General features: G+C 41.9%; 1 protein-coding gene across 4 annotated transcripts in view; it reads right to left on the bottom strand.

Moving 5' to 3' along the window:
* ice2 (interactor of little elongator complex ELL subunit 2) overlaps positions 1-27409 on the bottom strand; it is a 121056-nt gene that overhangs the window by 50413 nt on the left and 43234 nt on the right. For 2 of the 4 annotated variants that reach the window (XM_059945988.1, XM_059945991.1), the window contains 3 exons: positions 20635-20819; positions 17072-18035; positions 9502-9677 (listed from right to left, as the gene is read on the bottom strand). In XM_059945988.1, coding sequence (XP_059801971.1) covers positions 9502-9677; positions 17072-18035; positions 20635-20819 — 1325 coding nt within the window. The remainder of the gene's footprint in view (positions 1-9501; positions 9678-17071; positions 18036-20634; positions 20820-27409) is intronic. The other 2 variants (XM_059945989.1, XM_059945990.1) reach the window with 2 other exon arrangements.

Here is a 27409-nt window from a genome sequence, read left to right as displayed (position 1 = left end):
CAGCTAAAGGTCTTTCAATTTTTGTTTTGGGGATTTTCGCCCATTCTTCCTTGAAAAGGCTTCTTGGCCGTCTTGCATGCACTGCTCTTTTGAGGTCTATCCACAGATTTTCGATGATGTTCAGGTCAGATGACAGTGAGGGCCATGGCAAAACCTTCAGCTTGCGCCTCGAGGTAGTCTACTGTGGATTTTGAGATGTGTTTAGGATCATTATCCTGTTGTAGAAGCCATCCTCTTTGCATCTTCAGCTTTTTTTTACAGACGGTGTGATGTTTGCTTCCAGAATTTGCTGGTATTTAATTGAATTCATTCTTCCCTCTACCAGTGAAATGTTCCCCATGCCACTGGCCGCAACACAAGCCCAAAGCACGATCGATCCACCCCCGTGCTTAACAGTTGGAAAGGTGTTCTTTTCACGAAATTCCTTTACTCATTGCAGCCAAAAGGTTCTATTTTAACTTCATCAGTCCACAGGACTTGTTTCCAAAATACATCAGGCTTGTTTAGATGTTCCCTTGCAAACTTCTGACACTGAATTTTGTGGTGAGGATGCAGGAAAGGTTTCATGAAGGTTTCTTCTTCCATGAAGGTCATATTTCTGCAAGTGTCGCTGCACAGTAGAACAGTGCACCACCACTCCAGAGTCTGCTAAATCTCCCTGAAGGTCTTTTGCAGTCAGACGGGGGATTTGATTTGCCTTTCTAACAATCCCACCAGCAGTTCTCTCGGAAAGTTTTCTTGGTCTTCTAGACCTCAACTTGACCTTCACCGTTCCTGTAACTGCCATTTTTCAATTACATTATGAACTGAGAAAAGAGCTACCTGAAAATGCTTTGGTATCTTCTTATACCCTTCTCCTGCTTTGTGGGCATCATTTATTTTAACTTTCAGAGTGCTAGGCAGCTGATTAGAGGAGCCCATGGCTGCTGATTGTTGGGATAAGATTTGAGGAGTCAGGGTATTTATAAAGCTTTGAAATTTGCATCACCTGGCCTTTCCTTAACGATGACTGTGAACAAGCCATAGCCCTAACAAGCTAATTAAGGTCTGAGACCTTGGTAAAAGTTATCTGAGAGCTCAAATTTCTTGGGGTGCCCAGACTTTTGCATGGTGCTCCTTTCCTTTTCTTCACTCTAAAATTGTACAAAACAAAAATAATACACTAACCTTGCTTAAGATGTTGAAAAGAATGTTTCATCTTTAACTCTTGGAGATCAGTTCATCTTCTACTCGCTTAATTATTCACAGTAACAGAAATTTTGACTGGGGTGCCCAAACTTTTGCATGCCACTGTATATTCCATTTCACCATCTTTTTTTTGTAATTTATCTTTCATTGAAATTCATCATCAAACAAACATTTCCATAAGATGTATTTCAGATATTGTACATATATATCATATAGTCATATATGCTGCAAATCACATAATATTTACCTGAGGTATACATTTATAGAAAAGAGAGGAAAGAAAGAACAAGCGAAAGGAGAAAACTATGTACAATTAGGGAGTGATCACCATCTTGAAAAAAAACCTTGCATTTTTATTGCACTTTTCATAACCTCAGAGGATCCTGATATATTATGCAGTCAAAATTTCTTTTAAAGTGCAGTCACCATTGCAAAATAAAGCAGTGGCCAAACTGTGTACAGCAAATTCTCACAGTTGGTCAGGTTTCTTTTCAGGTATTTTCATTAAGATCCAGAAGAGCTCCTGTGCTTTCCTTTTACTTTACAATAGCAGCAGAATTAAGTCATTTGGCCCATTGAGTCTACTCTGTCAAGCTATCATGGCAGATTTATTTTTCCTCCAATCCCATTCTCCTGCCTTCTACCAGTAACTGTTAACACCCCTATTAAACAAGAAACAAGCAACCTCTTGACACGCCACATAACGAACGAACAACCTCTGCTTTAAATACACTCAATGACCTGGCTTCCACAGTTGCTTGTGCCAATGATTCACCACCTTCTAGCTAAAGAATTTCCTCCTCATCTTTGTTCTAAAGGGTCATCCTTGTACTTTAAGGCTCTCCGCTGGTCCTAGATTCTTCCATCATTGGAAACCTCCTCTCCATGTCTTCTCTATCTAGGCGTTTCAATATTCATTAGTTTTCAATGAAATACCCCCTCATTCCTCTAAACTCCAGTGAGTACAGGCTCAGAGCCATCAATCGCTCCTCATACATTAACCCTCTCATTCCTCGGATCATTCTCGTAAATCTCCTCTGGATCCTCTCCAATGACAGCACATCCTTTCCAAGATATGGGGACTAAAACTGTTCACCATACTCCAAATGTGGTCTTACTAATACTTCATAAAGTCTTAGCATTAGATCTTGCTTTTTATTCTAGTCCTCTTGGAGAACCTCCTGCATCAATTTGGATGAGATGGGGTTTTGGTTTAAACTATCTTCCAAGGATTAGCACGTTCAACAACATAGCTCTTAGTACCAGTGTGAAATGATAGTTTAAACATTTGTTCTCATAGCCTAGAAGCATGCCCTAAAGGGTGCAGAGGTTAGCGTGACGCTATTACAGTTCGGTGTGTCGGAGACCAGAGCTCAATGCCAGCGTGCTCTACAAGGAGTTCTATATGTCCTCCCCTATGAAACTCTACTTTCTTACAAGTTTGTGGAGATTAGACACGACATCCAAAATTTTAACAAACTTCCATAGAGATGCACTAGAGAGTACACTGACTGGCTACATCACAGCCTGGTATGGAAATACCAATGCCCTTGAATGGAAAAATTTGATTAAAAGTAGTGGAAACAGGCCAGTCCATCATGGGTAAAGACTCCCTATCATCAGGGATCCCCACCATGCAGAACATACTCTCTTCTCACTGCTGCTAAGAGGAAGAAGGTACAGGAGCCTCAGGACTCACACCACTAGGTTCAGTAACAGTTAATACCCCTTAACCATCAGAGTCTTGAACTAAATGGGATAACTTTGTTCAACTTTACTTGTCTCATCATTGAAATGTTCCCACAACTTATGGGCTCACCTTCAAAGATTCTATCTCATGTTCTCAATATTTATTGCTTATTGAATTATTATTATTTCTTTCTTTTTGTATTTGCAGTTGGTTGTCTTTTGCACTCTGGTTGAATGCCCAAATTGGGCAGTCTTTCATTGAGTCTGTTATGGTTATTATTCTATATATTTCTTGAGTATGCCCGCAAGAAAATGAAGCTCAAGGTTGCATATGGTGATATATATGCATAGATAATAAATTTACTTTGAACTTTAAACATTATCTGGATCATCACTAGAATACTGTGTGCAGTTCTGTAAGTCATATTACTGGAAATATGTGTTTGCAGTGGAGAAAGGATGTTACCTGGGTTGGAACATTTCAGCTTTGAGAAACTGAAAAAGTGAGCTTGTTTCCTTTGGTGCAAAAAAGATTAACAGATTAGCTGATTAAGCAATGCAAAGTTATGAGAAGCATCAACTTAACAGACAGCAAAAAACTTTTCCCCTTAGTAAAGGTGCCGGTAACCAAGTTTAAAGTGAGGATTATGACATCAAGCTGAAATTTGAGAAAGATTTTTCATTTAGGGGTTGGGGCAATATCTGGAACAAACTGCCTAAAAGGGCAGCGACTGTGAGGAAGCTCACAAGATTTAAGTAGCACAAAACACCAAGATATAGAAAGCTAAGTGCAAACTCTGGGGAAAAAGGATTACTACAGAAGAACTAGGACATACACAGTGGGATGTAGAACCTGTTCCCTTAGTTAGGACTCATTGACCACACAAGTTACCAATGAGTATTGTATCCAGTTCTAGATGCCACAAAAATGTCAAGCTACAAATGAAGAAAAAATTTACAATAACATTATGAAGTACTTCAGTTACAAGTAAAGAACAGACGGGCTGACAAGAAAGTTAAGAGAAACAGGGCAACATTTCTCAGTTTTGATATGATTATCAATCTGTGCAAAATTGTATTCAAAACTTGTCCTTTGCTCAAACATTCACTCAACCCAATTTTGCAATCGCCAAATGTAAAATCTCCCATAAGCCAATGCAAACAGGCAGCATTTTAAAATATATTTAAAAAAATTAAACTTTGCAGTTAAAATGTACATGGATATATTTCATAGAGGCAATGGTTGATTAACACAGCTGAATGAGTTTATTAGAAAAAAAAACATTTTTAATCAGTGCTCACTAACTGTGAGCAAAACAAATTTAAAGCACTGACAAAAAATACAGACCCATAGATATACCGAGGTACAGTAGCCAGTATCTTAATAATTTTTTTAAAAAGCCTTTAAATCAAGCCCATAAAAAATGACAAATAAAATGGCTTAATTTTAAGAGCATCCTCAAAGGCCTGGAAATGGGCGCAATTAGCCAAGACTCACTAATGGTGATTAATTTGATCTGGTGACATGGCCAGTTTTGTGAGCTTCCAATAACAGTTCTTAAACTAGCACAAGAGATTACAGAAAGACATTAAATGTGGAAGATATTCTAGACTCAGGAATCTTTGGCATCTCGCACTAATATGGCCGATTTGAGGTAATGTTTAACTACTGCAATTGACTTGGTGAGTAAGCCAGATAAAAATACACCTGCAAGGAAAGGGCTAGAGATTTCTCAACTCCACCAGTAGTGAGTCAGTCACTAACCAGAAGATACAAATTTAATATAATTTCTGCAAAAGTCAGAAATAATTAAGAGACTCTATTTCAGCAAGTTACAATGATCTGGAAAGCATTACCTTTAAGGGCACGGAAGCAGGTCCAATAATAGTTTTCTAACAACGTCAGGGCAAATATGACTAGAGCCACAGAGAAAGGCAGCAACATGGTTAACTGGCTCTTTTAAAGAGATGGAAGAGACACAAGTCAAATGAACTCTATAGTGCTTAGTAGTTGCATGCTATAGAGTCTGTGATGCTGAGAAATCTCTCATCTTTGCCTTGCTTCTAGGTCTATCCAGCTTATCACCAAGACATCCTGACTGGCTCCCCACTGAGCAGCACCTTGATTTGGTTTTCATTCTTATTTCTAAATCCCTACATTGCGCTCCTGCTCCTCGAGCTGAATCAAGTTTATTGCCATGTGCACAAGAATGGTGAATGCAGGTACAGCGAAAAACTAACTTGCCGCAGCATAATAGGACATAGGTACCAACAACACAGAATGTAAATCATACAGAAGTTATACATGCATAGCAAGAGAGAAAAGACAGTAAAACCAAGACATTAGTGCAAAAAAAAAGGCACAATCAGAGACAAGTCCAGAGTACTGCACAATATGGTCCATTATGTCCAACCTCTCCTTCAGCTCTACAACTCTCCTGAAGAGTATTGACCCCAGACATCAACAGCTCTTTTCTCCCCAGATTCATGATAGACTCACTCAATTTCTCCAGCAAGTTGTTTATGGCACCTAATTCCAGCATCTGCTGCGTCTTCTATCTCTAAACCTCAGGTATATGTGGTCCTCCAATTCTAATCTCTTATGCATCCCAGTTTCGACCACACTGCTTCTTGCAGTGGAGCAATCAGTGGCAATGCATCTCAGTACCAGCATTGTGAACAATTCCCCTCTCGACTGACTCACCACTAAGACAATCTAAAGCACACTTCATTGACTAAATTGTTATAACACTCCTGTGAAATTCTTTGGAACACTTTGCCTTTATTGAAAGTTACCATGCAAATTAAAGCTACAGCTTCAAATCCAAGTTGCAAATTTTTATTTTCAATTTTGGATAAGTTAGATAAACAGATAAAACTGAACTAGTAGATGCATTTGAATTTTTGTAAGAAATTTAATAAGGGGTTGATCATCAAGGTTGTAGTACGAGAGAGTGATATATTGACATGGATTGAAAAATGACTATCAGTAGGATGGCTATGGCTACTGGGGTGCTACAGGGATTGATACTGTATCAACATTTTGGCTAAGGGAATAAAATGATATACTTTCCCAAGTTTGCTTACAATACAAAAATGAGTGGCTTTGAAAGTAATAGAAAGGGGCTTCAAGGGGATATGAACAAACTGAACGAGTGGGTGAAGAAACGCTGAAGGAATGTACTTATCTATATTTAGAGATACAGGGCAGAACAGTCCCTTCCAACCCGATGAACAGCACCACAAGGCAACCCATATTTGACACTAGCCTAATCACAGGATAATACACAATGACCAATCAACCTACTGACTGGTACATCTTTGGACTGTGGGAGGAAACTGGAGCATCTGGAGAAAATCCATGTGACTCATGGGGTGAACAAACTCTTTACAGATGGCACCAGAATTGAATTCCGAATTCCGGAGTGCTCCAAACTGTAACAGCATCATGCTAACCGCGGTTTGTGGAAAATTCTGGTGTCATCCACCTACTGCACCTAATAGGACAGCAAAGCATTTGCTAAATGTTAAGGAATTAGATAATGTTGATGTCTAAAAGCACTTAGGTAAATGTACAAAAGTCCATATGCAGGTGCAGCCAATGAGTAAGAGGGAAAATGTTATGTTGGTCTACATAACATGTGACTTAATTACTGATGTAGACTAGTTTTATTGTGATTGTAATAGGACATTGGTAAGATCACAGCTGGAATATTTCTTTACCTAAAAAGGATGTAGTTTCCATAGAGGAAATGGTGATTTTGCTGTACGAGGAGAGAGTAAGTAGAGTGAGATTGTGCTTTTTAGGGTTTGGAAGAGTGACAGGAGAGGAGTGGCACAGCTAGTAGAGATGATGCCACACAGAAAAAACAGAGACTTGCACTAAATCCTGACCTTTAGCACTGTCTGTGTGGAGTTTGCAAGTTCTCTCTTTGGCTATGTAGGTTTCCCCACATCTCAAAGATGTGTGGGTTGGTGGCATTACTGATCACAGTAAATTGCCCCAGATACGTATGCAAGCAGCAGAATCTAAGAGAAGTTCTTGGGATGGAGAACAAAATAAACTGGTGTAAAATAAGTTAGTAATTAGCAAGGACTCAGTAGGCCATAGGACCATGCTATTTCATCAACACATACAAAATTCTCTAAGGCTTGCAGAGGGCATGTTTCCCCCAAGGAATTCAAAACCAGGGGGCATATTTTGAGAACAAGGGGCAGGTTGTTCGCAACTAAGATTAGGAGAAAATTCCTTCACTCAGTACTGAATCTTCAAAATGTTCTACTCTGGAGGGCTGTGGAGAACCAGTCACTGTATTCATTCAAAACATACTAACTGATTTTTTTGATATCAGGAAATCAAGGAATAGAGAGACAATACAGGAAAAGAGTACCAATTGGAAAAACAGCAATGATCAATGAATGGTAGAGCTGGTCCAAGGGCCATGTGTGTTCCTCCTGCACACAGTTCTTATGATCTTATCAGGATATTCCAGAGACTTGATTTATAGTTTCTGCATCCTTGAACAGATTCCTCCTTCCTCATAAACGGGAAACAGAAAGCTTTCAGAGACAATTCTACAGTTCTACAGGCTTCGGTTCTTTGTGGGAACGGGACCTGTTCTTGGGGTTCCACAACTGGCTGTTATTCGACAGGCCAAGGGTTTGGCCTGAGAGTCTCGATCATGTTCAAAAGCCTAAGATCTCAGGGCACTGGAGACGGGTAGTTCGAAGGTCGGTGTCATGGCAGGAGACCCGTGTGTCGTCGGGAGGCAGGAAATTCTTTCGCTGTGAGCCCGAAGACCCGAGGTCTTTGCGACCTTCAGACACAGAGTTTGAAAAAAACGACAAAACTGACTTTTAATATCATAAACCAGTGGGTTGATGTTATGTCTCCCACTCGCTGTGAAAATGGAGGACACCTCCCTCTCCCTTGCCAGGGAGAGAGAGAACCTGTGGTTTGGTTGAATGTCAGATGAAATGTGAAGCCTTTAGGGTAACGTTGGTCTGTGTCTTTGCTGTCGCTTAGCACATGCTTGAGCTTGGTGATGGTACCGATCGATGCACTTTTTATTTTGCTGGTGTTGGGGGGGGGGGGGGGGGGAGAAGGATTCAGACATTTTTCTGACATTAAATTGAACCTTTGAATGGAACATTCAAGCTACCAGTAATGACGGAGAAATAAAACCTAACATCTCATTTTTATATCACAATGTTATTAAAATTTCCCTGTCAAAATAGCCAAAGATAGAACATGTGGCCAAACAGAAACCTGGAAGATTTCAGAGGTCACAAGGGTTTCAAACATTGTTAATAGGAATCCTTGCATGTGCCACTGGCCCAAAAGACCCATTTCCCTATTAATGCTGGAGAATGACACACTGACATGTAATCACTGCTCACAAAGAGTGGATTTGGTGCAGCATTAGCTCCAAAGGACACTAAACACACATTGTTTAATGCAGATGCTTCAGGCAGGGCAGGAACACCTTGGCTTGTGCTGAGGTAGGAGACAACACAGATGAGAAGAAACAGGACAAGGAGAAATGCAACCCCATTCCATCATGGGTGAACAAATCATCCCCTCAAACAGAACTTTCTGTATCTGCACCACTTGATTCCCTTGTAGGTTAACTTAATCTTCACCTGGAATATATTCAATGATACTGCTTGTGAAGCTTTCTGGGGTAAGGAAATTCAGAGAGATACAACTCTATGTGAGACATAGAGTCATCTCCCTGCAGAATGATGGCCCCTTATTCTGAAGTTATACCCTCTAGTTCTATCTACACCCAAGGGGAAACATATTTTCAGAAGACGCCCTGCCAATACCTCTTCGTATGCTTGTATAAATTATATATTTGTATAAGACCACCTCTCATTCTTTTAAAGTCCCAAGTGTATAGATTGTGGCTCAGGAGGGCAAACTCCTCACAGGAACTGTAAACAATATTGTAGTTGTTGGTTCCTTCACACCTTTATAACACTCTAGTGCTATGGAACCAGCTCTCAAAGTTAATCATGACAGCTAATAAACACACAACCACCTCAAAAGGATGCATATAACAATGTCCAGAAAGCATTTTGAAATGGTTCTTATTGAGAAATACATAGTGACCATGTCAACTGGAGTAGCTGGTACATTCCCTACTAGCAGAACCTGAGGGGAACTTTCACTCAAAGAGTGGTGTGAATGTGGAGCTAGCTGACAGCACAAGTGCTAGACTTCAACACTTGGGAGAAATATCAATAAATACATGGATGGGAAGGGCATAGAGGTCCTGGTGCATGTTGATTGGACCAGGCAGAATAATAGTTCAGCATGAACTGTATGTATGTAGTGCTCTATGACTCCTTGATTTCTTTGATATAATGCACATGATCATTTATATTCACCTACATGAACATCTAATTTGAAATATAATCTAATCCTAGGATTGCAACCAAAACACAACAACACTAGTGTTGAACCACTTCAGTGCTGCACTGAAGCATCAGTCTGGAACTTTCAGGTTACAGAATCAGAGTAAAATTTGAATCCAAATCTTTCCAATTCAGCAAAGAGCATGTTCCTCAATACAGAGGAGTGTGGATTTTATCTACTGCACTGGGAAGAGAAGCACTCACCTTTTTTCTTCCTCCTTTGTTTGAGCGTGGCCTAATCTGTGTTTTGCATATACTTCCACGCACGAGTATGAGAAGGTCAGACAAACTGAAGAGTTTATAGATGACATTCCCAGATGATGGTGATATGTAATCAGATGCTGCTTCTTCACAATTCAGGAGGTCTTCTGACAAGAGACCTAAACCAGATACAAAGCATGAATGCCAAATTCGACATGGCCCAGTCTTGTTTATTTATTTGTCATGTTTGTTTATTTTATGGAGATATAATGCAGAATAGGCTCTTCAAGCCACACCACCCAGCAATCACCTGATTTAATCCTAGCTGGAGCACCCAGAGGAAACCCATGTGGTCGTGGGTAAAATATACAAATTCCTTACAGGCAAGGCAGGAATTGAACCCCGGTTGCCCATACTGTAAAGTGTTGTGCTAACCACTATGTTAGCATGTCACAATGTAAGTGCTGTCACTTTATGCAACTGATATAATTAGATTCACTAAGGATGAAGAGTTTCAGTTTCTATCTACCTTCACGTGCTTAGAATTCTCCAATTAAAGTACTCCTTAGTAGGCCAACAGTAAAATTATGGCTCTTCATTGACTAATTGTGACAATGATGGACATATCCAGAGTGCGTTCATTTCAGTTAGGGATGTGGGTTCATTGTTTCAGATTCAAATTAGCAGGGACATTGATTCATTGCTTCAAATTGGCAACTGAGCGTAAAAAGAAATGCCTCTTCCCTTGGCTTGCTTCCGCTCATCACCCAACCTTACTCACCAGCAAAGTTCTCCCAATCTTGCTCACCCTCACTGTAATGGTCCCTGCAGTGTACTACCATATCCTGCACCTAGCTAAACTGCATCTCACTGAAATCTAAACTGCCTTTCACTGAAACAGCAAGGTTGAGGGTCTTAAGTTAAACGTATAAAAATGACAATGTATAATTCTTATTTGTGGACTGAATTCTTCAGGATATCCAATTGTACATTTTTTTCCATTTCTTGCTCCTGCAGAATGTCAACATTGTTCGTAAGGCATTTATTGCTCATCTCTGCATGCTCTTCAGGAGATACTATTGAGTAACCTTCTTACATCTTTTAATATTTCAAGTGGCAACTTCATTGCTCTAGAGTTGCATAAAGGATATGACAGGCCCAAATGGTATAAATGGATCAGATGTGCTTTTACATCTGGTCCATTTACAGCCTGGTAGTTTCGTAGAGTTCATTACCAAGCAGTTCATTTAAATAAGTGAATTTCAATTTCTTGTGTAACACTCTGTAAGGTTTCCCTGCTAATGTAATGGTTTCTCTGTAAAGTTTCACTCCTAATGTAATGGTTTCTCTGTAGCAGCAGTGTCTGGGTTATGACTAGAGATAATGGGGGCTTTGGAATGTGAGCAATCCAATGAGAGGAGTGTTGTTTCTTTCTTGTGTGTCTGAGAGAAGGTATTCATGGGCTTTTGTTCAGCGGAAGATGGAGAGAGAAGATGCCAGAACAGGGAGGTCGTAAACTGCAGGACTGAGTGGATGCGTAATGGGGTCGGGAGTCGACTACACCCGGGGGGAAATCGGTGGAGAATGAATGGATGGGAAAGTCATGAGCACAAAAACGTGTAATAGACTGTTTCATTAAAATGGGCCCTTTTCTTTTTGTTTTCTTTACTAATCCTCTAGTCAAATTAAGAATTATAAAACTAAATCATTTAATTGCATATGTTTTACTGTTTGTTATTTCATGGTACTGATTTGTAACAGGGAAAAACATCACACAGCATCCACACAAACAAGATTTCACAAGTTTGTCGGGCCGGAGAGTGTCTTTCCCTAGATTAACACAGTCCACCGAACCTGGGGGTTACAATTATGGGGGTGTTGTTCAAGATGGATTTCGTTGGATGCTGTGTGATTGCCCTGAGCATTGAACTAGTGCGCTGTTTGTTTAAGTCTGTGCTGTTATGGATGCTGCTGGGGTGCAGCAGTGGTGTGCCTCCATGGTGGTTACTGGTAACTAATGCGTGCATGTTGAGTGGGGTAGATATTCATACACCGTATGAATTGTTAAATCGACTTTTGAGTACTGTTAAAGTGTTGGCAAAGTTACCATTGTAGGGCAGAGGTTTGATAAAATGGTGGGCACAGACCTTGCTTTAGTTCAGATTAGCGATGACGTAACAGGAGTGGAACTGTCCACTACTATCAGTGCCCCAGGTGAGGCGGGGCCATGGCCTGTCCATACTGTTCGGGACGAGGGGAGTGTAGTGGAGCGGGCCAAATCACAAGCTGAGCTTCCTGTAGCTGGGGCCGGAGACTTCAAAGACAGGGTTCTATTGTTTCTGAGGTGTGAAGAGAAGGAGTGGTCAGATTTAGAATGTCTAATTAGACCCCATCCTCCAGGGAAGATTGAGAATTCTGAGTTAGTACCTGCCCTTACCTCTCTGGCGAATAAATGGAAAAATGCCCAGGTCCAAAGTCTCTGCTATGGGGGCTCCGCCTATTCTCTGGAATAACGCCCACCCCTAAAGGGGAAGAGCAGTATGAGACTTGGGCAGAGCAGACCTCTCATTGGCTAGATGAGTGGCAGTGCTCTGATGACATAAAGCAACAGAGATTGGTTGAAAGTTTGAGTGGGTGGGCTGCTGACTTGGTGAAAGCCGTGAAGTTCTGGTACCCCGTAGCTAAAGCTGTCGATTATATGGGGCATTGGAAAAGGCATTTGACATGACAGTGAGCCCGATGGAGCTCTTGACGGGGTTTCAGAACATGCAACAGGGACAGCGGGAGAAGCTTTCTGCCTACCTTTTTCAGTTAGAGAGCCAGCTAAATTGCTTGTGGTGCAGAGGGGACATTCAGGCAGCTGAAGTGGATCAGTTAAGAATGGACCAGATAGCAAAGGGCGCCCAGTCCCAGCATCTGATTGCTTAGCGTCTCCAACTGTCTCATAAGACACGACCTGTCCCTCTTTTGTTGAACTGATCAGAGAAGTATGAGAAGAGGAGAATGTGTTGGAGGCACGGGAGGGAGGCCTCTGTCAGCAGGGTACAGTCTTCGGAAGTGGTCCCCTGCGGTGAAGCAACCACAAATAGCCTGATCCAGGGAGTGTTAGAGGACGCTGCGGCTGAGTTGAGAACTGAGATGTCCTGGTTATTATCAGCAGGTGTGACCCTCCCCTCATATGATGGAGCTGATAGAGGGGCAGATCTCCTAAGGGAACGAACAATGTGGAGGACTGCTGGCAGCCAGCGTCATGCGAGAAGGAGAGTGAGCCCCTGGGTACCTACACAGAGAGAGTCGTTGGGAAAACTTAGAGGAGACTGAGTGAGGAAACTGGTGTCTCTGGGGAAACACGTTCCCAGTAGAGGTGGAAGACGTTCAGCAGCATTTGTGCAAGTTGAAGGATGCAGTGATCATCACCGATCCCCTATTCACCCCCAATAGTAGTGGCCAGGAAGAAAATGGGAAGGTACGGTTATGTGTGGACTATAGGACTCTGAACAGGCTTACCGTCCCTGACCAGTATACAGTCCTGAGGATCGAAGACGCGCTGGCCTGTCTGAGTGGTGCGAAGTGGTTCAGTGCGTTGGACTTGAGGAGTGGATATTACCAGATCCCCATGAGTGAGGCTGACAAAGAGAAGACAGCATTAAATGTCCCCTGGGATTCTTCCAATTCGAAAAGATGCCCCAGGGCATATCGGGAGCCCCTGACACCTTCCAGCAGGTCATGGAGAAGATGGTGGGGGATATGAACTTGCTTGAGGTATTGGTGTATATGGATGACCTCATAGTGTTTGGGTCCACCCTGGAGGAACATGAAACCAGGCTACTGAAGGTGCTGGGCCGCCTGAAAGCTTCAGGGTTAAAACTTTTCCCAGACAAGTGCCAGCTTTGCAAGATGTCTATTAGCTATGTTGGGCAGTCTCATGGGATGGAGTAGCTACAGATCTGGCTAAAATAAAGGCGGTGACCACCTAGCCAGGACCCCAGATTGTGATTGCTCTGCGCTCGTTCCTCGATTTCTGTCGTTACTATTGGAGGTTCGTGAAGGGTTATGCAAAAGTGAGTTACCCATTGAATCAACTTGGGGAAGAAAGGGAGAGGGAGAAAAGGAGAGGAAGGTAGAGAGTATCTTAGCCCGTCGGAGCTGTTTGGACCGAGGTGGGATGCAAAATGTGAGGAGGCGCTTCAGTCGTTGAATGCTGGCTTTTGCAGATCCCCGTTTGCCATATGTGCAGGCATTCCCCAAGTTACAAACGTCCGACTTACAAACAACTCGTACTTACAAACGGAGAGAGGAGAACGGCGTCCACCATTTTAAGTCAGATCACGACGCTGTCCGCCATTCTAAGTCGGATCACAACTCTGTCCGCCATTTTAAGTCATTGCCTTTAACACTGTGTTGAGTGTGTAACTTTGTATTTGGCTTAAATCTTTCTTAGCAAGATTCACCCTGATCACTCCCCACCATTTTTCCAGTCAGCAACGCCCCTACTCGTCCCAGTTAACCTGGCTCAGTGCGCGTGGAACTTAGGACCCAGGGAAGCAGAGGACCTGCCACCCGCGGCTGCTGCTGAATCTGCAGTTTTCTGTTCCCTTGAAGGAAAACAATCACGATTGAAAATAAAGTGGAAATAATAAAGTGATCAGAAAGAGATGAAACCCAATCAGTCATTGGAAAAGTGTTAAACTAGTCGACCGACTGATCGGAACAATTTTAAAGGATACAGATAAAGGATAAAGTGAGAATAATGGAGCATGTGAAAGGCCCTACCCCAATGAAAGCTACAATTATTACTAAGCAACACAGTGGTTTAATTATTGAAATACATACATTTCTTAAATGTTTTATATGCACAGAAAGGTAAAACATATACCATATACTAAGACAAACGTTTGACTCACTGACACTAAATAATACCGGATGTACCTGTTCTAACTTACGTACAAATCTGACAAAGACGGACTCAAGAACGGAACTCATTCATAACCCCAGGACTGCCTGTACTGCACATGGATGCCAGCTGAGAGGGTTTAGGGGGCATCCTGTTTCAGGATCAGTGTTCCAGGTTGAGGCCCGTTGCGTTTGTCAGCCGTAGTCTGTTGCCCTCCAAGATAAAACATCTCATGCACAAGTTGGAGTTTCAAGCATTGAAAAGGGCTGTGGTGGATAAGCTGAGTGCCTACCTCTAGGGTGCCAAGTTTGAGGTGAGGAAGGACAACAATCCCCTAATTTATATCCTGACCTCAGCGAAATTGGATGCCACAGGCCATCAGTGGTTGGCGGCATTGTCTGCCTTGAATTTCAGCCTGAAGTACCAGATGAGAAGCAGGAACATTGATGCTGATGCTTTGCCCTCGCTTGCGCATGAGGGGCTGGACAGGGATGACGAGTGGGGAAGTGTTCCTGCCCTGGGGGTGAAGGCCATATGTCAGTTTGCCATCACGGGGAAGGCAGATGGAAAAGAGAGGCAGGATTGAGTGGCAGATCAATTGGGAACTTCTGATGACACCATTCCACAGTTTACTGTAACCTTACTGCTCCGAAGGTAAATCAGTTACCGGAATTGAGTTCTGGGAAAGTGGCAGCTGCTCAGCGAGATGACTCAGCGGTCAAAAAGAAAGACATGGCTCAGGCAGAGAAGACAAAATATGCGGTGGTGCCTCCATTACTGAGAGAATGGTCCCGACTGGAGTTGCGGAACCTGGTCACGTCACCTCTGGACTGACCCCAGTGTTCCCAGCTGGTTCTGCCAGAGAAGTATTGGAGGATTGTATTGAAGTCACTTCATGATGATTCCGGACATTTGGGGGTGGATTGCTCAGAGACCGGTTTTACTGGCTCTGAATGAAGCCAGAGGTCAAAGAATACTGCAAGTCGTGCATTTGATGCATACGGTGAAAGATGCTGCCTACACGGGCAGCTCCCCTGTCCCATTTGCAGCATGCGGGGTCCCTGGACCTGGTGTGTATGGAATTCCTGGCAATAAAACCCGATGCCAGCGACACGGCAAAGGTCTTAATCATCACAGATCACTACACTGATATGCGCAGGCTTTCCCTACCAAGGACTAGAGGGCGTCCACAGTGGCCAAAGTGTTATGGGAGAAGTATTTTATTTATTATGGCTTCCCCAGGTGGATACATTGTGATCAAGCATGGGATTTCGAGAGCAGACTCATCCATGAGTTACTGGGCATGCTCAGTCGAGAAGTTGAAGACCACCCCTTATCATCCACAGAGATCCCCAGCCCGAGAGGTTTAATCGGACCTTGCTAGACATGCTCAGGGCCATGGAGATCAGCAAGAAGAGCAGGTGGAGTCAACATATTGGAATCTGGTCCATAGTTACAACTGTACCCGAAATGAAACTACAGGGTACTCACCATATTATCTGGTGTTCAGGCGCGAGGCAAGGTTGCCCTCTGACCTTTGCTTTGGGACTGATGAGGGCAACTTAGCACCGAGGAATTATCTGAAGTATGTGTCTGATAGGAAAAGGGAGCTGAAAAGGGCTTATGAATTAGCTGGGGTCACAGCTGCCAAACAGAATCAAGGAAATAAGAGGAGGTATGATCAAAAGGTGAGGCTCTCCCAACTCCTGCTGGGTGACCGAGTCTACATAAGGAATCTGGGGCTAGCTGGAAAGCATAAGCTGGCTGATCGCTATGCCCTATGTGGTGGGGAGTCAAATGGCAAACCTGCCAGTTTTCCGGGTGAAACCGGAGGATGGAAATGGGCTGTCAAGATTGTCCATCGGAACCACCTTCTGCCTCTGAGACAAGAGGTGCAGGTAAATTCAGAGCCTGACCCGGAACCTACACCTAGTGAGAGGGCTCTGCAGAGACGCAGGGCGACTACAGGGCCAACAGCAGGAGAGGTTAAGAATTATAAAGCTAAATCATTTAATTGCATATGGTTTACTATTTGTTATTTCGTGGTACTGATTTGTAACAGAGAAAAACATCACGCAGCAACCACACAAATGAGATTTCACAAGTTTGGCGGACCGGAGAGTGTCTTTCCCTAGACTAATGCAGCCCACCGAACCTGGGGGTTACACTTAGTATTTTAAGTAGTCTTTGTATGCAAGTGGTTATACCAAGTATAATACTGAAGAGCTCTCGAAGCTTTGCTTTAAGTGTGTAAGTGTATTCTCATTGGTCACGTTTTACTGCAGTATTGACCAGTACTTTCTAGTTGGATTATTATTTGTAGATTAGAATATTATTTTTTCTTGTATCTATGGGTACAAAAGTAGCTGTTTTATACTAGATGCCATTTTTAGTCTCTCTTTTCCTCAAGTAGTCGTGACTCTTGTCTCTGCTCTGTTCCTGTTCTCTTTGTTCTATCAATTCTTAATAAAACAATCATGAAGCAATAAATTTTATGTCTTTTTCCTGACTTCTAAAAGAATCTTGGATTTAATCACCAGAATCTAGACTGTCAACTCTAGACTGCCTGAATGCACCAACAGGGGAGCTGTACCATTTTTTTTATATAAACAGGTTACAATCATCACAACCTCAGTCTTCTACTTGAAATTGTTTAACAGCAAGTTTATTAATTCTTACCTGTCTTTGTGTTCTGGGGAGTCTTCTCCAAGAAACTAGAAACATTCCCGAAGGTAGAAGTGTCGGAGTCAGGAACGGAGACAGTGATAGGGTTCCGGTCCAGTGACGGTTGCCCAGGAGGGTTATGGCACAGTGAGCTTGATTCTTGTGTTGCTTGCGGCTGATCAACAGGCTTTTTGGGACTGGACTTTAAGAGCTTACATTGCATTCTCAGAATCTGCCCAACCGGATCAAATTCCTTCTGGAGGGTTTTGGAGGCTGTCCTTTTCCGTGTCAAACGCTTGGTCCTCGGCTTCTGGCTGCTGGGTGGACTCTGATCAGGAGACGGTGACCGAGGTGTGTCTGGAACGATTTCTTTGGGATCTTGATGATCAAGCTTCTCTGGAATGGATGCCATATCTATTCCAGCAGTTTGCTCAATATTACAAGAATCACTGCCAACTGGAATATTTGTATCAATGATCAGCTGATCTTCATCCGAATTACTATCAGATTCCATTCCTTTAAAATTAGCCTGTTCATTCTTGTTATCACTTGCCAATGTTTCATTGTCTCCTTGGTCTCTAACCTCTTTCTTTGGGTTACCCTTCTGTTGATCTGAGATGGAAGGCCCTCTGCAATCAGTATTTTCCACTGTGTTCAACTCTCTGCCACAGTTTGGGTTGGAGAGTGATGAGGGAAGCTGATCGTCCTGAATTAACTTTTTGGTCACCACCTCAGCTGGTGATTGTGTCTTAGTAAGATCCTGTTCTTTATTGTCTCCTGTTGTGGGAGCAGTTGTGGCAGCTTTGGGCTTCAAGGCCTGTCTGCAAGTGCTGGGGACAACATCCTTCAGCAGAGTCTTTTTTGTCAACCCGGAGGAAATCGTTCCAAAAGTCTCCAATTCAGTAAAGTCAGCATTAAAATCCAGGTCACTGGTTGTACATGCATTAACAGATCTCTGATCCTGCTGGGAATATAATACCTATATTAAACAAAAGGAATAGTCACTGTTACATCATTAAACAGGTTTAGAAAATCAGTATGTGAGAGAGAACAACTGTACCACACCAGCAGAGCTCCCACTAAACAACCATGCCAGTAAAGCCCTGTTCCTTCTTACCTATCCATTAGCACAGCTTTCCCTCAGTTTGATATAGTTATGGAAAAAGGTTTTTGACAAAAGTAATAGCAGCACAGTTCCTTTTGTTGTTAGCAGTGAAGTTCTAAGGAGTACAGTACATATTACCTTAACTTTTGTATTTTTTTTTCTTAGATTTAAATGTAGTAATTACAATAAATGAGTTTGCAGGTGATGAGTTTTATGGATTCAATGTCAGTGTTACACTGTCATGGCCAAATGTTCTGGCCAGTGGTAAGGAAACGTTGGAAATGGAATTTAATTCAGTTAAACCGTTAGGAAAGTGCAGGAAGGAATGGAGTACAGAATAAATGACAGGTTATTGAATGTTCTGGAGGAATAGATCTTGCTGAATGTGTAGATCCTTAAACAAGATAAGCGAATAAATAAGGTGGTTAAAAGTAAATCCAGAATGCTTCCTTTTACAAGACAACCCACAGAATGGCAGAGCATGGAAGCTCTACTGGAAATGTGCACAACGTTGTTAGTTCACATCATAAATATTACGTACTTGGAGGGATGTGGTTACACTGGAGAGGGTGCAGAGGAGATTTATGAGCATGTTACTAGGACTAGAAAATTTTAGCCACGAGAACAGATTGGAAAGGTGGCTATGGGGGATCTTAATCAGAATCAGAAGTCAAGGATCCAGTTGCAGACAGGATGCAGGGGCCCAAGTTTTGAAACTTGTTGTTTAGCACTGAGGGCATGATGGTATTGAACACCAAGTTGTAATCAATAAACAGTAACCTTACATAAGTATTGTTGTTGTCCAGGTGGTCCCTGGCCAAGTGGAGGAACCAGTGAGATTGCATGCACTGTAGACCTACTGCGGCAGTAACCATTCTTGATAGCGGTTTAACAGTGGTCAAGGCAAAGTAGCTGCATGGCCTCAGTTGTAGCAAGGACTAGGCCTCAAGTTGAGGGCTTGCCTGGTGCTGCAGTCCAGGAGAGGAAAGACCGGAAGCGGTGCATGCTCAGTTGGGGGCTGGCCATTCCTGTTAGTGCTGCCTTCCAGAGTTTGATCGGTGGAATGACAGGCTGGATTGTGTACTTATGTTTGTTTGCGCACTGCCGAGAATTGTACTATCACATTGATGGACATCTCGCTCAGGCATTTGGGCTATATGTATGGTTTTGCAGCATGACTATTCTTTTTTGCTCCCTATTTTGCACATGCTGTGTATGCTTTGCACCTTGGCCCCAGAGGAACGCTGCTGCATTCAGCTGTATTCGTGTACAGTTGCATGATAATTAAATCTGAGTTTTCATTCCTTACTTGCAAGAACAATCACCAATCACAATACAGTTATTAAAAGTCAATAGAAACCACAAGCTGTCAACCAAAACTTTGAAGGTAGTGAAGCAATTCTCCCTTTGTTGGTAGGATTTATACCATAGGAATGGTAAGCAGGTGGGATAAGTAGACAAATCAAAAGATCCCTGAAAAGTGGTAGCACAGTTAGATAGGACTGTGAAGGAGGATGCTTGTCTTAATTAGAGACTTTAGAATGTTGAATGTGAAGGCAGAATACAGGATTGGAGTGTGGAGGAACAGAGGGATCTTGGAGTCCAAAACCAATAGATCCATCAAAGTTGCTGCACAAATATAGGTTAAGGCATATGGTGTGTTGACCTTCATTATTCGGGAGATAGAGTTCAAGAACTGTGAAGTAATGTTGCAGCCCCAAAAAATATGGTTAGACCACATTTGGAATATTGTCTTCAGTACTGGTCACCTCATAACAGAAAGGGTTAACTGCTCCCCCGTGTAAGTCTTCAGCTTGTAATGTGGTGGTGTAAGTGTCTACAAAGAGTCAGGGCCAAACATACGAGTCTAGCTACCCTTGTCTTTTCACTGCATATAGTAATAGGACATCAAGTGTCAAGTTCAAAAGGTCTGCTGTTAATCTTTGAAACTATCCATATAAGGGTACAGCTACATCATTCGCATTTATCTACACTAGCCCATATCCCCCTGCACTTTTTCTATCCAAGTCCAAATATGTTTTAAACATTTTAGTTGTATCTGAATCAACCAGCTTGTTCTCATAACCACCACCCTCCACATGAAAAACTGACCCCTCAAACTTTAAATATCTCCCTTCTCATCTTAAACTTATGATCTCAATTTCTAGACTACCCTGCTCTGGGATATCTATCTATGCCCTTCATAAATTTATACCACTTTACTAGCCTCCTACATTCAAATGAGAATAAACCCAGACTCTGTAATCTCTCCTTATACCTACAGCCTCTCTTCCATGTAACACCCTGGTGAATGGCTTCTGCGTTCTGTCCATTGCTGTCACATTGTTTTGCAGTGTGCTGTCCAAAAGGATACACAATACTCCAAGTGTACACAATAACCAATGTACTGTTCCAACTTTTATCTGCAATTCTTGTCAGAAAATAGTCTCAAAATAAAGGCTCAGTAACTTACGTTCTCCTCAAATGAGATGCTGCTTTGTGGTTTGTCCAATGTCAAATTTGACACCGATGTGTAACTTTTTTTGGACATCATTAGGTCTAAAGGAACTTCATAAAAAAGCAAGTTCCTCTCTCTTATACCAAGTTCTTTCTTGGGCAGAGGCGATTCAATGAAGACCACTTTTTCCGTTTTATTTCCTTTGAAAACAGAACAGAAAGATATCATAACAACTGCCTAAGGGGGTTTCCAATAAAAATTAATCCCAAATTTACAGACATCAGAGGATGATTATCAAGTGAAGAATATCTTCAAAAGTAAGAACTGATCTCTTAAACAAATAAAAAATAACCTTTGAAGAATACTCAATATAATTTGGAATTCCTCACATGGTTCTGCGAACCAGGAAAGAAATGGTTTACAGGAACAGAAGTGACATAAAATATACACAGATTTGAGATGAAATTCTGTTAATACCAGTTGAAGAAACATTGGACTGAACATCAGTAAACTTCATTCCTCATCATTAAATTCCTCACTGAAGAGCCAACACTTAATTTTCCAAATCCCACGATACATAAAACCTCCCTGCTGAATTTCTATTGTGTTCTTACCCTCAACTACATAAGACCATAAGAGGTAGGAGCAGAATTAGGCCATTTGTCCCATTGAGTCTGCTCCAATCCATCACGGCTGATCCATTTTCCCCCTCAGTCCCAATCTCCTGTCTTCCCTCCAAATCCCTTCATGCCCTCACTAATCAAGAATCTACCAAACTTTGGCTTAAATATACTCCAAGGCCATCTGGGGCAATAAATTCCACAGACTCACCACTCTCTGGCTAAATAAATGTCTGCTCATCTCCGTTCCAAAAGGATTCCCCTTTATTCTGAGGCTGTGTCCTCTGGTCTTAAGACTCCCATTTGAAAGGTTTCAATGAGGTCACCCCTTGTTTTTCTGAATTCCAGTAAGTAGAGGCCCAGAACCATCAAAAGTTCTTCACGACAAGCCTTTCAATCACGGAATCATTTTTGTGAACCTTCTTTGAACTCTCTCCAATGTCAGCACATCCTTTCTTGTATAAGGGACCCAAAACTGCTCACAATACTACAAGTGACGCCTCACCAGTGCTTTATAAAGCCTCTTCATTACATTCTTGCTTTTATAGTCCAGTCCTCTAAAAATGCATCATTCACCACAGACTCAACCTACAAATTAACCTTTAGGGAATCCTGTGCAAGGGCTCCTTTCTCTCCATTTCTCTCCTTTTATTTCTTCTATCAAAGTGCATGACCATACACTGCCCGACAATACATCCCATCTACCACTTCTTTGCCCATTCTCCTTGTCTAAGTCCTTCTGTAGCTTCTCTACTTCCTCAAAACTACCTGCTCCTCCACCTATCTTCACATCACTTGCAAACCTGGCCACAAAGCCATAATTATGTCACTAAAGTCATTAACATAAAAAGAATCGGTCCCAACACAGACCCTTGAGAACCACCACTAATCATCAGTAGCCAACCAGAAAAGACTTCCTTTAATTCCCACTCTTTGCCTCCTGCCCGTCAGCCAATGCTTTCTCCGTTCTAGTATCTTTCTTGTAATACCATGGGCTCTTAACTTGATAAGCAGCCTCAAGTGTGGCACCTTGTCAAAGGCCTGCTGAAAATCCAGGTGCACATCAACCAATTTTCCATTGACTATGCTCCTTGATATTCCTTCAAAGAATTCCAACAGATTTGTCAAGCAGGATTTTCCCTTAAAGAAACCAACTATAACCTATTTCATCACGTGCCTCGGAGTACCCTAAAGCCAAAGCCTTAACAATTGACTCCAACATATTCTCATTACTGATGCTAGACTAACTGGCCTATAATTTCTTTTCTTCTGCCTCTCTCCCTTCTTGAAGAATGGAATGACATTTGCAATTTTCAATTTTCTCCAGAACCATGCCAGAATCAATTGAGTCTTGAAAGATCATTACTAATGTCTCCACAATCTCCTCAGCCACTTCCTTCAGAACCCTGGGGGGCGTACCATCTGATTCAGGAGACTTATCTACCTTCAGACTTTTCAGTTTCCCAAGAACCTTCTCTCTTGAGGAAATATGGTCTGCCTCAGGAATTGCTGCTGCAGTTCTATACTGCAGTCATTGAGACTGTCCTGTGCACCTCCATCACTGTGTGGTTTGGAGCCGCCACCAAGCAGGACAGAACCAGACTACAGCGCACAGTGAGGACTGCCGAGCGCATCATTGGAGCCTCCCTGCCCTCTATTGTGGACCTGTACTCTTCCAGGTTGAAGAAGAGGGCGGGGAACATCATAAAGGACTCCTTCCATCCTGCGCAGGGACTGTTTGAACTGCTTCTGTCTGGTAGGCGCTTCAGATCCCTCCAGACTAAGACTAATAGGCACTGGAGAAGTTTTTTTCCCTACTGCGGTCACTTTGCTGAACAGTTAACTGCCAGTTAACTGTCGGCTAACTATTACTTGGATTGCACTACTTGTATGTATAATCTATATTTTCATTTATATTTATCATTATTATTGTTATGAGCAGAGAGACAACATCTGCCGGAAGTAAATTCCTTGCTTGTGCACAGGTACTTGGCGATTAAAGTCTGATTCTGATTCTTCTAGTAATGGCAACTTCACACACTTTTACCCTGACACTCTCAAACTTCCAGCATGCTGCTAGTGTTTTCACAGTGAAAACTGATGCAAGTTATTCAGTTCATCTGCCATGTCCTTATCCCCAATTACTACCTCTCCAGTATTACTTCCTAACGGTCCAATGTCTATTCTCACCTCTTAGACTTTATGTATCTGAAGAATTTTTTGGTATCCTCTTTAGTATCATCAGCCACATTACTTTTGTATTCCATCTTTTCCTTCTTTATGACTTTTTTAGTTGCCTTCTTTCGTTTTTTTAAAAGCTTCTTCTAATTTCCCACCAATTTTTGCTCTATTACACTTGACAATTTTTTTCTTAAGTGTTGCTTCCTCAAAATTTTTTGTGTTACGATAGACTGCTTCAGGCTGAACACAAATATAATTTCAGCACACAAAATACAACTGCAGATGTTGTGGATCAAAGAATACGTACACAACGCTGTTAGAACTCAGCAGGTCAGGCAGCATCCAAGAGAAAAGAGTAGCCAATGTTTCTACTCTTTTCTCACGGATGCTACCTGACCTGCTGAGTTCTTCTGGCATTGTGTACGCATAATATAATTTCAGACTACTTGTTTCATGTAAGAATTTGGAGAAACAAGAAATTAACCTTTATTGAATATAATGCATTTAATTGCATAACTGTGCTGATGCTTTGCAATAGTTCAACGAAGCTAAAAATGTTTTGTTGATGATTTTCATTTGTACTCAGTTTCTGAAGCTTCTTACCTAAGTTTCCAGCAATAATCAGGCAGCATTGATGGACTCCAGTTGCCCTGATATGTTTCACTATGATCGCAATATCCTTTCACCAAACCCATTATTGACATTGCCAAGAGTCGCAAGGAAGAAGTCAAAATGGGAATGCAACAAGTACAAGGAACCCAGGCTTTGTCTTGGTCACCAGTATTACACCCAAAGTAAAGCTTATAGGCTTTCTTAATAAGAGGAGTAATGTTCCATCTTTGAGATTTAGGTCTATACTCTCCACAAATATAACAGAAAGTATTGTTGGAACGCAGCAGGCCAGGCAGCACCTATAGGAAGAAGTACAGTCGACGTTTCAGGTCCCTTTGTCAGGAACGCCGACTGTACTTCTTCCTATAGATGCTGCCTGGCCTGCTGCATTCCACCACACCAGCATTGTGCGTGTGGTGCTTGAATTTCCAGCATCTGCAGATTTTCTGGGGTGTGCAGAAAGTACTATGGCTGCTGCTACTATGGCAAGGCATTTTGTTATCACAAATACCACTGCAAATACAGTGACTTTATTATAATTGAGTTCACACAATATGCAATAAAGGTACAGGATGCAAACCAATATACACGTGAACGCAACTCATAGAACGGTGTGTGCATGAAGCTTTTATTGACTTTCTAAAATCTGTCCTGCCATGCAAGATTTGCCCTACCTAAGCATGCCCACGTATGCCTGGACAACATAGACATTTTTTCAGCTTACATTTTAATTGACTTGAATTATGAATTGAAATAACAAATATAGGCAATTACAAAAAAAAATGGTGCATGATAGGGAACTTTCATGGTCACTTTCAAGATTGGCAGCCCAAAATCCATGATACAAAAGATTTGTGGGCCGAAGGGCCTATATTGTACTGTAGGTTTTCTATGTTTCTATACATCCAAAAGTATTCAGGAAACAAAATGTTAGCCAGTGTTACATGACCTCTCACTGGCTTTTAAGTTGGCTTTGACTTCTCGTCAGCCACAATTGCCTTTAGAACGCTGTGTGTGTGTGTGTGTGTGTGTGTGTGTGTGTGTGTGTGTGTGTGTGTGTGGAGCCTTCTGAATTGCTCTGCCAGTGTTCTTTTCCAATCAATTTTGGCCATCTCTCTCATGCTTCTGTAATTCCCTTTACTCAGTGTAAAAATGATACATGTGACTTTGGCTTCTCCTTCTCAAATTGCAGGGAGAGTTATATCACATTATGATCACTCTCTCCCAAAGGTTCCGTTACTTTAAGCTCTCTAATCAATACAGGTTCATTGCACCATAGTCAATTCAGAAGAACTGATCCCCTTGTGGTCTCAAACCATGAACTGTTCTAAAAAGCCATTCATAGGCATTCTAGGTACTCCCCCTCTTGGGATCCCTTTAAATTCTTGCTCTTTGCATTTAGGAAGAAAGTACATAGACAGCTATGGGGTCAACAACAAAGATGAAAAAGCCTAAGAAAAAGCAGAGTTTTACCCAGATCTTCCCAAGAGTGAAGAGTGTTCATTGCAAGCAGTAGGTGGAAAGATTAAGACCACTGTTCATGGAACAGAAAAGGGCAAGAGGTCACTTGGTAGAAGATTTCAAGCAACAAGTTTTTGCATCATGGGCAAAGAAAAGCTTCACTTTGACATGTCTGCCAAATTCCAGAGGCCACAGATTCAGAACCACTAGCAAAACATCCAGAGCAACAATAAAATTTGGGATTTGGAACACTTGGAGCCCGTTTCTATGAAAACCTAAAAGAAATTGAACAGTAACTGGCAAGCAAGGGCAGGGTTAGAAGCAAAGGTATCAGAACAATCACACAGATCTCTCAAAGAAACATTCCAAGCATGAAGGTTGATCTTATGAAAATAATGAAGAATGAAACAGGTAATTCACTGCAGAACCCTAACAGTTACCATAATATTGTTCTCACCTATTGTCATTTTCAGGGAATCACCATCCATTTAGTTGCCTCACTGCTGAAATACATCATTGTGCTTACTATATGCATCTCTGACCTAAACATCACAGGAAACCAAGGGCTAGCATTCAAATAACACACACAAAAAAAAACTGCAGATGCTGGAAATCTGGAGCAACACACAAAATGCAGGAGGAACTTAGCAGGTCAGGAAACATCTATGGAAGGAAATGGAACATTTCAGATTTGAGACTCTTTAGAGCAGTCCTTTTAGTATCTCCATTTTGCTGCTCCATGTTAAAGTCTCTTCACTATATGTTGTTCAATGAAGAGTCTGGACCTGAAACACTGACAATCCATTTCCCTCCACTGACGCCGCTCGACCCACTAAGTTCCTCCTGTATTTTGTGCATTGCTCTTATGATACAAATATGTGTAACCATCTCATCACATAATAACTGCTGATAAAGACAAACAGGCACTCTGGAACTGAAAGTCAATGTGGAATCTCTTTCCTCCAGACTTCTTGGGACAGTTTAAAAATTAAAACTTTTAAAATTCAGCTATTTGAAGATTCGGGGGTAGTTGGAATAACATCACAGCACTACACAGTGCCACCCAGTGGCCAGTGAACTGCATATTTTGCTAATAATCTGTTAAACAACCACACTTATTTGCTTCAGTATGTTTGTGCTCAGAGAACAATTGTGTATGTTATTTGGCAAATAAAACCAATGATAAAATCTGTTTTCCACCTCCTGCAATAACACACACTAATATGTGGATTGATGAATTCCTGGGACACAGCTTTATAAACAAGATCACTTAAAAAAATACTCCCTCTCAAAATGGCTACATCACTAAACTCTTAAAGAACATTATTGGTAAGTTTGTGGTGGATGAGCATTCCTGGTGAATGATGTAACTGCCTGGCAATGAAAAGCACACAACTGTGAAGCTGCTTAATTCTCTTTGGTAACTCCCAATCAAGGCTCAGGCCATATGGTAATTGCAGTAGAGCATGTGTTTTTCCTAAGGTTATCTTGGGTCCAGCACTTATCTCCTTCACACCTTGTAAAGTTCCACAATACCCTTTCCAGTGTTTCTACCTCCTTCCCACAGTGGCACTGGAGTCTAATCTGAGTTACTTAAAGGATTACATAATAGCCTTGACACTGTAAAGCCAAAGGCTCCAGATATTTTATTTAATAGAAGACAAAACTTCATCTTGCCATTTAACATTTTCCTGTTTTCCATGCATGTTCTCCCCCTGAGCAAGTCACTCAGTAATGCACTCTATCCCTTTGCCCCTTCGTAACAAGTATTATTTCTGAAGAGCTCACATACTTAATGTCAACAAAACAAATGGATGTTGACCCAAGGAAGGTGGGGAAGGATGGAGTTGTAGAGGTTGGTGAACACAACTCTGTCCTCATCAATGGAGCTTCTGTAGAGATGGCCAACAGCTTCA

Source organism: Hypanus sabinus, chromosome 21, assembly GCF_030144855.1.
Source record: "Hypanus sabinus isolate sHypSab1 chromosome 21, sHypSab1.hap1, whole genome shotgun sequence".
Lineage (NCBI taxonomy): Eukaryota > Metazoa > Chordata > Chondrichthyes > Myliobatiformes > Dasyatidae > Hypanus > Hypanus sabinus.
Note: the sequence above shows the minus strand (reverse complement) of the source record. Positions and strands in the feature narration are given on the sequence as shown.